The sequence below is a fragment of the Bombyx mandarina genome, chromosome 17 (assembly GCF_030267445.1).
Source record: "Bombyx mandarina strain Sakado chromosome 17, ASM3026744v2".
Classification (NCBI taxonomy): domain Eukaryota; kingdom Metazoa; phylum Arthropoda; class Insecta; order Lepidoptera; family Bombycidae; genus Bombyx; species Bombyx mandarina.
In genome coordinates, this window is record NC_143223.1 from 10,626,626 (window position 1) to 10,638,134 (window position 11,509).

General features: G+C 35.6%; 2 protein-coding genes and 1 long non-coding RNA gene across 7 annotated transcripts; 1 reads left to right on the plus strand and 2 right to left on the minus strand.

Annotated features, from left to right (window-relative positions):
* Positions 1-968: 968 nt before the first annotated feature.
* On the minus strand, positions 969-2,509 carry LOC149501151 (uncharacterized). Of its 4 annotated transcripts, none has more exons than XR_016324499.1 (3): positions 2,422-2,509; positions 1,252-1,458; positions 969-1,174 (listed from the first exon to the last, which is right to left on the minus strand). It is a non-coding gene; the product is annotated as an uncharacterized LOC149501151 (long non-coding RNA). The 4 variants fall into 4 exon arrangements; XR_016324497.1 differs by having other exon boundaries at positions 1,649-2,464; XR_016324498.1 differs by lacking the exon at positions 2,422-2,509 and adding an exon at positions 1,916-2,027.
* Positions 2,510-2,554: 45 nt separating this feature from the next.
* Positions 2,555-4,662, plus strand: Mrm2 (Mitochondrial rRNA methyltransferase 2). 2 transcript variants are annotated; one of them, XM_028171348.2, is made up of 4 exons: positions 2,555-2,702; positions 2,771-3,023; positions 3,216-3,417; positions 3,829-4,662. In XM_028171348.2, the coding sequence occupies exons 2-4, from the start codon at positions 2,866-2,868 to the stop codon at positions 4,219-4,221; spliced, it is 753 nt and encodes a 250-aa protein (XP_028027149.2). In that variant the 5' UTR covers positions 2,555-2,702; positions 2,771-2,865; the 3' UTR covers positions 4,222-4,662. The 2 variants fall into 2 exon arrangements, with proteins under 2 accessions (XP_028027149.2, XP_089590473.1); XM_089734347.1 differs by having other exon boundaries at positions 2,559-3,023.
* On the minus strand, positions 4,657-9,704 carry LOC114240656 (uncharacterized). Its single transcript, XM_028171283.2, has 4 exons — positions 9,502-9,704; positions 9,216-9,426; positions 8,710-8,925; positions 4,657-6,887 (listed from the first exon to the last, which is right to left on the minus strand). Exons 1-4 carry the CDS (start codon positions 9,616-9,618, stop codon positions 6,664-6,666), a joined length of 768 nt encoding a protein of 255 aa, XP_028027084.1. The 5' UTR covers positions 9,619-9,704; the 3' UTR covers positions 4,657-6,663.
* Between the last annotated feature and the right edge of the window lie 1,805 nt (positions 9,705-11,509).

Here is an 11,509-nt window from a genome sequence, read left to right on the forward strand (position 1 = left end):
TTTTCATCATTAAGTCATTACTCAGTTTCTTTTGGAACTTTCGTTTGTCTACTTTATGATTGTGTTACAAACTCTATGTGTTTTTATCTAATTAACAATTTTTCATCAAAAACGTTCCATCATAATAGATAAGAACCTCTCAATGCATTAAGCTTAATGCAAATATATATTATATGTATATGATTTTTTTCTGAAAGTGGCATAGCTTATGAGAAAAATGAAAGGTAAGAAATTAGCAGCCGCAAAATCACCCATACCAATTAACTCATTTTATTGAAATACATCTTCATTGACATGGAAACCAAATTTAGCTAAATATTATGGAGGGTAGAACTAAGCAGCACAATTTCAGTATATTTTAAGGTGTTCGCTGAAAGTGGAAAGATTTTAAAACAACGCCATAAACTACCCCAATTCATAGCCCAAGAGCCCGTGGGCGAATACCTGTATGTATTTGACCAGACCTGAATTTTTGTTCATTGAGACCCCTATACCTACCATGCATGAGGTGGGGACTCGCTAAGCTCAAAGTGGTCGACGCCCCGAGCACTCAGGTAGGACAGGTATCGATTTTTGACGGATTTTAAATCCATTTGACCACGTCTGCCGTTTTGAAATTTTAAAATATATGATTATTATTATCGGAAAATAAGAATGGCAGACCATTATCGCGCGTTTTACTTTGTGGCAGACAACTTTAAAAAATAAAATTTTTAAAGTAATTGACCAGATCTGCCATTGATATATGTTGTTTATTATAGTCTTAAAAACTTATATTGATCACAGCAGACGTCTACATTGCGTACACACATCAACATATAGGTAATAAAATCTTACGGCCAGATGTATATGTTTTTCGTTCACTGTTTTATAGGAATATAATTTACTTTAGCAATGTATTTACAGAAATTAATTTTTTTTTGTATTCTATATACTAAAATTCATTAGTTAGACAATAAAGAAGTGAATTTGTTATGGAAGAATTATAAATAATACGGCATAATGCTTTATTGCTGTAATTTCGTCTAGACAAAATTTAAAAGTGTTAAATCAGTTAAAAAAATATATCATGCATGCATTACAATATATATCTATATCAATCTTCATTCGTCATCATCATCGGAGTCATCTTTATCGTTAAGCGACTCGTCTTCATCATCCATTGAATCGAATTCTGCAAAAATAAAACAAATTGTAAAATAAACATAAATTGATCTGAACATGCTCGAGAAAGAATTGTTATTAACTCACCAGGAACATTGGGGATTAATTCATTCACAAAAGATGGAAGTTGGTCACCTTCGAACCATTTGAAGGCATATATGTTGTCCTGGTCAATCAAACCATACTCCAATGGGTCTAAAGTTGTGGGTTGCTTTTTGTAAGCATTTCTCCAAATAGAAAAAATATAGTGGGCCATGGTATAGTGGATTCCATGATTCCATTCATTTACTGGAACTAGACATTAAAGGAATTACATGTTAATTTATTTATATAGTTCACCTACTGGAAAAAAATATATGCATAGCTGTATCTATAAATACAAGGACGTAGAAAGTCTGCTGATGTAGGAGTTTACATAGCCGGATACGACATTCAGATCCTTAAAAAAGTCTGTGTAGTTCTCAGTAAAATTCCACTGTCTTACTATCCTTTATTCCATTACAAAAAATGTATCTTTAATGACACTATTTTCTTTGCCTGTTCAGGTGAACTTTGAAACTAAAATAAGTTTGACACTCCATCCAATTCAAAAGAGACTTTTTGTCGGAAACGCTTTCAAGCGAATTCTGCGTGAATTCTTTTATTTTGTTCATTTAGTGTTTCTTCAGTTACAGACATGTATTAAAAGTGACTTATTAAACATTTAGTATCTGTGAAGGTGCTTAAGTAGAGGAAAATAAAACAAAATCACCGTTTGTGGCTTCTCGGGATCCTTCAAAAACTCCACTGAAAAAGTCTCAGTAAATGACCATCATTGTACTGAGATTACATTTCATCCCATATCATCTCATCTCATTTCATTTAATTTCATGCTAATTGATTAAGTTTCCTAGGTTTTTTATTATTCATAAACTGTTAATAATTAAAGCTTTGTTTCATTTTCCCACATTTGAGCACTTTCATCGATACTAAACAGTTAATAAACAACCGTTATTACACATTTAAACCCGAAGAAACATTAAATAGACAAAATAAAACAAATCACACAACTTCACTTCACGCGTTCCCGCCAAAAAGTAATAAATTATGATTGATACTTTTTCTGATACTTTTTCATGACTGATACTTTTTCTGTGGACTTTTTGGAGGATCCCAAGAAGTTATTATGCGTCCAGCGACTTTGCTTCATTTTTCTACATTTGTGCACTTTCAAAGATATTAAACAGTTAATAAACCACCGTTATTATATATTTATACCTGAAGAAACACTAAATAGACAAAATAAAACAATTCACACATAACTTTGCTCTTCGCGTTCCCGCCAAATAAAGAGATTTGACCTAAAAATCTTAGTTACCAGGTCATAAAATCCCTTAAAAAAAAAGGTAAAGGACATAGATTATACACTTGTAAAGGAAAAGGGAAATGGTATGTAAAGGAAAAATAATGAATAATATCAAATATTATGTAAGTGCATTACCTATCTATGGTGAATAATGTATGTATGTAAATTCACAACAGAAAACGAAAATAATAAGGTACAGTACCATTGATGATTGAAGTCTGAAGATCTAACTTCGTGCTAACCTGTATTTAATTTTTGAAGGAGAACAACAAACTTTGTGCTTGTGCATCACTGAAATATCGTGATATAAATATATATTAATTGGGTTTTGCATTAAAAACAAAGACGGAATCACAATGCTTTGTTCACATCGAGAAGTGACGCATATCAAATTGAATTACACGAGAATGTGCTTCTTAGTGAATTGTTTAAAAAGATTTAAAAGTTCACAAGAATGGCTGAGTCGTCAAAAGGCTGATCCTTATGTAGAGAAAGCTAAGATATACAACTATAGGTAAGTTTAAGTTGAAACTTATCAACAACCAATCTGTACTTAAATCCTATGTGTAATGTGTTTTCTTTTAATACCATGATAACACTGACAGGTGTGAAGTAACAGCATTAATGATAGATTAAGCTATTTAGAGTCACATTTTCTCTAGTAAATAATTGAAGAAAATGAATAATCATTAATTGTAAACATCAGATGTCGCAGTGCCTTCAAATTATTAGAGATGAATGAAAGAACGAATATATTGAGACCTGGCCTAGCTGTTATTGATCTTGGAGCATGTCCCGGTTCTTGGACGCAAGTTGCGGTTCAGAAAACAAATGCGGATGGTGCAGATCCTAGTAAGCCCAAGGGAACAGTCTTGTCAATTGATAAACTTCAGATTTTTCCTATTCAGGTAATTTAAAATTATTTATGGACCACCCTTATCTACATTTTCATATCATGTTACTTATATTCTTCGAAATAAAACTAAGTAAGAAATTGAATTCCCACTGTACCCAGTACTTCACATAATGACAAGTAATTATAATATATCGACGCTTGAAAGGCAAATGTGACTAAGCGACAATAACTGCTTTGTACATACATGATAGGCAATAACCATATTCGATGCGCAAAAAAATATATTTCTAGGTCTATTAATATCATTTCAATCCTACAGCTAGATTCGTTAAAATATTTTTTTTTTCAGGTATTTCAACTTTAAATTACTCTACTGTAAAGTTCACACATTGTCGCTTAGTCACATTTGCCTTTCAAGCGTCAATATGTTAGTAGTTGTTTCATACAAACTCTTTTTCAACAGGGAGTAACAATACTAAATAACATGGATTTCTCTACAATTGAAGCACATGACAAAGTTGTAGAAGTTTTAAATGGCCAACAAGTTGATCTAGTTCTCTCTGACATGGCTCCCAGTGCAACAGGTGTCCGGGAATTGGATAAAGATAGAATAATTGGTCTCTGTTACATGGCTATCAGATTTGCAGCACTTGTGACAAAAAGAGAAGGAAATTTACTATTCAAAGTGTGGGATGGAAAAGAAGTTCCAATACTAGAAATGGATTTAGCAAGGTTTTATAAGAATATAAAAATATTAAAGCCGATGGCAAGCAGGACTGAATCTTCAGAAAAGTTTATTTTAGCAAAGGGATTTAAGGGGATACAGAGGCCTTTACAAAATGGCAGATGGGGTTGAATAGGTTAAGGAATGTGGTTGTGGCCTTGGCATCACCTATACAAGTGGTCCGCAATGCCTGACTCAAAAGCTACATGCGGTTCTTTGACTGCTTGGCTATGGCTCTTCAATGAAATTATTAGTCTGGGCACGGAGTAATACTTTTGAAATAGTAGAGCACTTAGGCATTTCAAAAATGTTGCCATTGAGAAAACATTTTTGTAATGCAAGGCTATGGAAAATAGCTGTTTGAATCAATTTCAATTGTATATTATCTATATTTGGCCATTTTGGATGATAAGATTTCTGCCCACTGGCCAACACCAATGAGTAGTAGTGACCACTTTACCACCCACCCGATGGTGGGTTACGAGTGCCACAACATTGTGCAATAAAAAAGTTAATAATTGAGATATGATATAAACTGTAACTGTGTAAATAAATAAAATAAGGATAATAAAATAATTTACTTTTATTTTTGCTGTAGCATTTTGAATAGACCATAACAGTAACCAAACATGTAATTGTCACTTGCAATAATAAAATCTTTCATAACTTGAAAGTTACAATTATTTTCTTTAATATTTATAAAGCCATACCAAAAATAAATTTATCAATAGAAATTAGTCCACCATTTGTGCTCTTTTGCAGGTTAATATCGTTTTAAATATCCTAAATTAAAATGAACTATTACATTAACATTAATTTATGTAAACTGCTTTAAATAGAAAATAATGTTCATAAAATTTGTATCTGTATTATTAGGGCACTGTTTGCTTATGAAGCATATTATTTGATAGTTTAATAAAATAAATCTTTTTTTAACAAACAAATGTGGCTATTTATGAGTATTAGGTCGGCAAAAGTATAACTTTAAATAAAGTACTCTGGAATTTAATTTCACTTTAAAGTAATTAACATTACGTCAGTTACTACATACATAAAACTCATAATATTTCAAGAGATTATGGTCTGCAACTGAAATCTTTAACAGGGATAATGAAACTGTAATAATTTTAAAATTATTCTAAATTACAGATATTTTATTAGTGGGAAGTCATTTTTAAAATAAACTTCAATATAACTAGTCAGGTCATAAGTATTGTCACACAGTAAAAACTTTTCTTTTAGAATGCTGGCCACAAAAATGTTTATTGAGTTCGAATTTCGAATTGTTCATGAAAATAAACATGAAAATTATCGTACCATCAAACGATACAATGAAGACTCTAGTGTAGATGACAGGTCAAGAAGTGGTCTGAAGTGGTCGCCCTCGGTCTGTTAGGACTCCAGCAGTGATAAAAGCTGTAAAGGCGCGAATTCAAAGAAATCCCAAACGTAAGCAGAAACTGTTGGCCCTTCAGATGGGGTTAAGCAGAACCACGGTGAAAAGGGTGTTAAATGAAGACTTAGGGCTTCGGGCATATCGAAGAAAAACAGGACATCGTTTGAATGCTCGTCTAATGGACCTGAGACTGAAGAGATGCCGCGCTTTGTTGAAGCGGTACGCAGGAAAAAAAAATCAGGAAATTCTTTTTTCGGATGAAAAATTTTTTACCGTAGAAGAGAGCTACAACAAACAAAATGATAAGGTGTACGCACACAGTAGTGAAGAAGCGAGCAACCGTATTCCGCGTGTCCAACGAGGTTATTTTCCATCCTCGCTCATGGTATGGTTGGGAGTTTCTTATTGGGGCTTAACAGAGGTACATTTTTGTGAGAAAGGTGTAAAAACGAATGCAGTTGTGTATCAAAATACAGTTCTGACGAACCTTGTGGAACCTGTTTCTCATACCATGTTCAATAACAGGCACTGGGTATTCCAACAAGATTCGGCGCCAGCTCATAGAGCGAAGAGCACACAAGACTGGCTGGCGGCGCGTGAAATCGACTTCATCCGGCACGAAGACTGGCCCTCCTCCAGTCCAGATTTGAATCCGTTAGATTACAAGATATGGCAACACTTGGAGGAAAAGGCGTGCTCAAAGCCTCATCCCAATTGGAGTCACTCAAGACATCCTTGATTAAGGCAGCCGCCGATATTGACATGGACCTCGTTCGTGCTGCGATAGACGACTGGCCGCGCAGATTGAAGGCCTGTTCAAAATCACGGAGGTCATTTTGAATAAACTTTAGTGTCATAAGAATCTATGTTTTGCTAAGTTCATTTTGGTATATGAATGGTTACATAATGAATAAACTTGTTTCAATTATTTTACATTAAACATGTGACAGAATTTATGACCTGACTAGGTATGTTGACTTTGGAAATAAATAAAAAATAGTTCGACTTTTTTTTAATGAAATTCAATTAGTATCCAATTTAATGTTAATAAAAGTTCTCTATGACTCAAATAATTTCAATTTGCAATCATCCCTGTTTTAACATATTTGTATATTATTTTATTTTCTAAAATGCTAGATTTTCAACCTCTGAAAATTGGTGTTATATAAAAGCACGAATTAGACGAATTGCGATCGCGTTCCAGTTGAGAGTTTATTGAGTTGTGCGGCAGAAAGCAGGCTCGAGTGTGCAGCATGATCGAGTAACAATAGGCGTTCTCCACGCTCGTCGCTGTTGGCCAGATTAGATCGAGCACATCGCCCGCTGCCCGTTTCTAACGCGAAGCTGCTCACTGCGCAAATCGCATAGATGAAGGTCAGCACAAACAGAGCGCAACCAAAATCTGAAAAATAAATTATGTGCTGAAAACAAACTTTCAAAAAACAAGAAGAATAAAGTAAAAAAAAAGAAATGCCCGTAGGTAATTTTCTTATGATAGCTTAAAAATTAAACGTTAGTATAATCAGTAGCTATTTTCGGGTTCTCGCATCGAACGGTCTTTTTCTGTTTTTGGCTCTAGTCCATGAAAATGGAAGTCCCAGTATTTCTGGACCATGGTTGGTAAATGTAAAAATCTAAATTTAAAATTTTATGCGATTTACATTCAATTCAAAAGAAATCCCAAAAAAAAAGAATCAAATGGCGTGGAATGATCCGGAATAAACTTGTTGCGATTATTGAGGAAACCGAAGCAAGAAGAAGAACATTCAATTCCTAGCCAGGCTTCCTCCTGTGTTACGACAACGTAATTTTGTTACTTGCGGCTTTCCTACTGTAAACCCGGTGGAAATCTAGAAACTAGCAGTACTACGAACTCGAACTCACGATCGTATGCCGCAGTCATAGGTATATACCGGTAAAGTTATTGTTTCGGTGGTTAAGATGCCTATCGCGAAAACCTGGAACATTTTACGATCGCAGACTATTTTACACTTAATTGCTGTTTATACCAGGATCTCTTGCGTCATAAGGAAAGACATCAGTTGCCAAAACTACCGTTACGCGAAAACTTGTTAAATTATTATATAAGGTCAACTTTGCAATTGGTATTATTTTTTCCTTGGCGTTATCGTTTCAGCTTTGTGAACTTTTCTAATAAACCCAGTACCTATTGACTAAAGAGACAAAGCTCAAAAGTTTTGAAGTCGTCGTGGCCTTAAGGACAAGACGTCCGGTGCATTCATATCTTGCGATGCAACGGTGTTCGAATCCCGCAGGCAGGTACCAATTTTTCTAATGAAATACGTACTTAACAAATGTTCACGATTGACTTCCACGGTGAAGGAATAACATCGTGGGTACGTAATAAAAATCAAACCCGCAAAATTATAATTTGCGTAATTAACTATTGGTGGTAGGTACCACCACCCTGCCGCCTATTTCTGCCGTGAAGCAGTAATGCGTTTCGGATTGAAGGGTGGGGCAACGGTTATACTTTAAAAACTGAGATGATAGAACTATATCTCAAGGTAGGTGGCGGCATTTGGAGATGTCTATGGGCTCCGGTAACCACTTCACACCAGGTGAGCCGCGAGCTTATCCACCCATCTAAGCAATAAAAAAAATTGCGAATTTCATAGCCCAAAGTTAAACAGCTAGTAATTCTTAATTTATTTATTACGTCAATGGATGAACTCTTCACGGACCTCGTGGTATTAAGTGATGACGGGAAGCCCTACAGATTCCAAAACAGATGCAGGCACCAATCTTGTTAAGGTATAGTGGCTATCCCACCCTTTAAACCGTAGCAGCAGGAATTTATACCTGCTTCGCGACAATCGTTCGTGAACATGTGTAAGTACGTATTTCTCTAGAAAAACTGGTCCTACCTGGTCCTAATCTACCTGCACACGGGATTTGAGCACTGGTATAGTCGTATCGCTTGGTACAAGTACACAGACCGTCTTCTCACTTGACTCTGTGTCAATGGATCTACTATCACAGGCAACATTACAAGCTATGTAAATTCAGACTATCAGTCCTGTCGATTGCCGAATTAGAAAAAAGCGAAGGGCAGTGAAAAGTTTCGCTCACCTAAAACCTTCAAGTTTTAAGATTTTATATTTCTGATATTTGAGTGTGTTTATACTTATAATGGATTAATTATTTATGATCTATACATAGTAAAACGTGAATAATATTTCGAAAACGTTAAGAGCACTTACGGTAAAAGTTATGACTTCCAAACAAGTTAACAATACAAGGGTATCCATCCCCTACTACTATGGCAACGATCAGCAACACGACTCCGACACAAGCCGCCATTATCCAGGGCAGAACATACTCGCGTTTATACTTAACTGCGCCATGCAGCAGTGAGATACAACACATTAGGTATATCGAGGTCAAGATGGTGCTTGTATACAGGAATATCACTGTAACTGAAACATAAAAAGAATAATATCAATGTTTTTATATCAATGTTATTAAATTACACCAGTTTGGTCACTTGTAACTAAACATAAAGCCATTAGTTTCATAATACAAAGGCGCATAGAACCTCTAGCTAGGTTATCATGGTACTAATGAATTACCTACCAATAAAATAAAAAAGGTACTTTAAGAACAAATATAGTTGATCGACGAACATGGAAATAGGTACGTAACGGAAAAACGGTCTTCTTGTATATTTTACGTGTATTTTCTTTTCTAACTTTTGCTTAAAACATACCTGAAGCAAGATGCTGAGCTTTCGCAAAACGCCGCTGATTGTTTCTGCTTGTAACTTCGCCTTCATGAAAAGTGAGCTTATCGCCGTAAGCTACTTCATAAAATCCTCGCCTTTCTGCATCATCTTCCATGTCGTTGTGTAGCATGTTTAACATCTCTCCAACGTGAGATATGCCAACCAATAAGATTATCAAAATAAACGAAGAAAGCGCCTGCAATATGCAAATCTCCTTTAGAACTTGGTTTAAACAATATTTAATGAAATTATGGAAGTACTTTATACTTACAATCTGATGGACGGCAATCAGAATTGTACCTTGGCGCAAATTAAAAACGTACAAAAAATTATTAAGGCGTATCATCATCTTATGCGAGAGTTTACATTTCTTTGTTCTATCAAACATTTGGTTGGTTTATGTCGTTAGGGAATCGCCAGCAAAGATAACGACCATTGTTTGCACATGGCCCGAACGAAATGAACTCCGTAGACGACGCGCATGTTAAGTTCTATCGATTTATGTTTATATAAGACGTGCGTAACGCGCAAGTTGTTTCTCGCGAAATTCGTAACTTTTTTTACCATTTTCAATTTTGCTCCTCGTAAGACATGAATTCAAATGATGTACTAGCACATCTTTGTATATAAAAAGCAGACAGGCCTTTGTGGTCGTATTGGTGCACACCTCTTATCATCATCAGCAAAATTATGAAAAACGGATAGGTCATACCTTTAGGACTACCTTTAATAACTAGTTCCTCTGTAAGGAAAAGGACAAGTTAAGCGCAGCGCTAAGTAGGTAGTAGACGGGAATTAGGAGAAAAATTGGTTCCGTTTATTTAATCACACCCGCACGATTAGTTTTTTTTTATTGCTTAAAAGGGTGGACATGCTCACAGCCCACCTGGTGTTAAGTGTTTACTGGCGCCCATAGACATCTACAACGTAAATGCGCCACCCACCTTGAAATGTAAGTTCTAAGGTCTCAGTATAGTTACAACGGCTGCCCCACCCTTCAAACCGAAACACATTACTGTTTCACGGCAGAAATAGGCAGGGTGGTGGTACCTACCCGTCCGGACTTACAAGAGGTCCTACCACCAGTAATTACGCAAATGAAAATTTTGCGGGTTTGACTTTTATTACACGATGTTATTCCTTCACCGTGGAAGTCAATCGTCAACATTTGTTACGTACCTACGTATTTGATTAGAAAAATTGGTACCCACCTGCGGGATTCGAACACCGGTGCATCGCTAGATGCGAATGCACCGGACGTCTTATCCTTTAGGCCACGACGACTACAAGATCATCAAGGTATCAGTATCCTTTATCTGTCGCGAAAAGATTACGCGTCCCGGATTTAAGGGTCCCCTGCCAATCTATATATATAAAAATGAAACCCGTTTTCCGTTGTCACGACATAACATGAAAACGGCTTGACCGATTTGGCTTATTTTTTTTTTTGTAGTTTTCTAATACTCTGTACAAGGTTCTTACGGAAACAAATATTAAGAAAATCTCTCAGAAATATTGAAAGATATACATTTAATTTTGCATATTTATTTGTGAACTATTCCACGCGGACGAAGTCGTGGGCAAAAGCTAGTATAATATAAATTATACTACCGTGCAACTAAGACTTCGACTGTCGTCTCAACGTGGTGGTGTAGCCGTGAAGGCTGTGACAACTAGGTATATATCAGATGGACCGTTAACTATTCCGTTCAACAAGAGCATTACAAAAATACAACATCAAGCACTAGATGAATGCTGTGGCTCTAGATATAGGAGCATGTCAGCAGACTGTGCACAACAGACCAATATTAGACTTAGTTCGAGTATTTTAACGTTCTCGATAGCGTAAAAGTTAACTCAAATTTGTATGGAGTTTATGTGTTTTCCTATGTTTGACGCTAGGGAGCGCTGTTCCAACTGCTTACAAATTTGAATTAATTTTTACACTATTATCGAGAACTTAAAAAACTCGCATTAAGCACACTGACCTATGTGAAAAAGTTGAAATAATGGGCAAAGGACTACCCATGGCACGCATACAAAACCCTAGGAAGGAATGTCAGTGTAAGCTCAGTGCTTCCAAAAAATCAAGACAAATGGGAATACATACTTATTTTATAACTGTAAAAGTGTGTTTGTTTGTTCTACTTTCACGTCGAAACGAAGCAATGGTATGACTTTTTTCAAATGATATTAGGTCAACTCATCTCATTCGCAAGGGAAAACCATGTGTTTAGAAAACTTAAGTGAATTCGTCCGTTTAGCTTTAAAGGTAAGCA

Excerpts from the sequence above, each read along its gene's own strand:
- Mrm2 (XM_028171348.2), top strand. The coding sequence starts at position 2,866 with ATGCTTTGTTCACATCGAGAAGTGACGCATATCAAATTGAATTACACG. Across the intron at positions 3,024-3,215 it reads GCTAAGATATACAACTATAG|ATGTCGCAGTGCCTTCAAAT; the intron begins GTAAGTTTAAGT and ends TGTAAACATCAG. Across the intron at positions 3,418-3,828 it reads TTCAGATTTTTCCTATTCAG|GGAGTAACAATACTAAATAA; the intron begins GTAATTTAAAAT and ends CTTTTTCAACAG.
- LOC114240656 (XM_028171283.2), bottom strand. The coding sequence starts at position 9,618 with ATGTTTGATAGAACAAAGAAATGTAAACTCTCGCATAAGATGATGATA. Across the intron at positions 8,926-9,215 it reads AGCTCAGCATCTTGCTTCAG|TTACAGTGATATTCCTGTAT; the intron begins GTATGTTTTAAG and ends TTTATGTTTCAG. Across the intron at positions 6,888-8,709 it reads TGGAAGTCATAACTTTTACC|ATTTTGGTTGCGCTCTGTTT; the intron begins GTAAGTGCTCTT and ends TTTATTTTTCAG.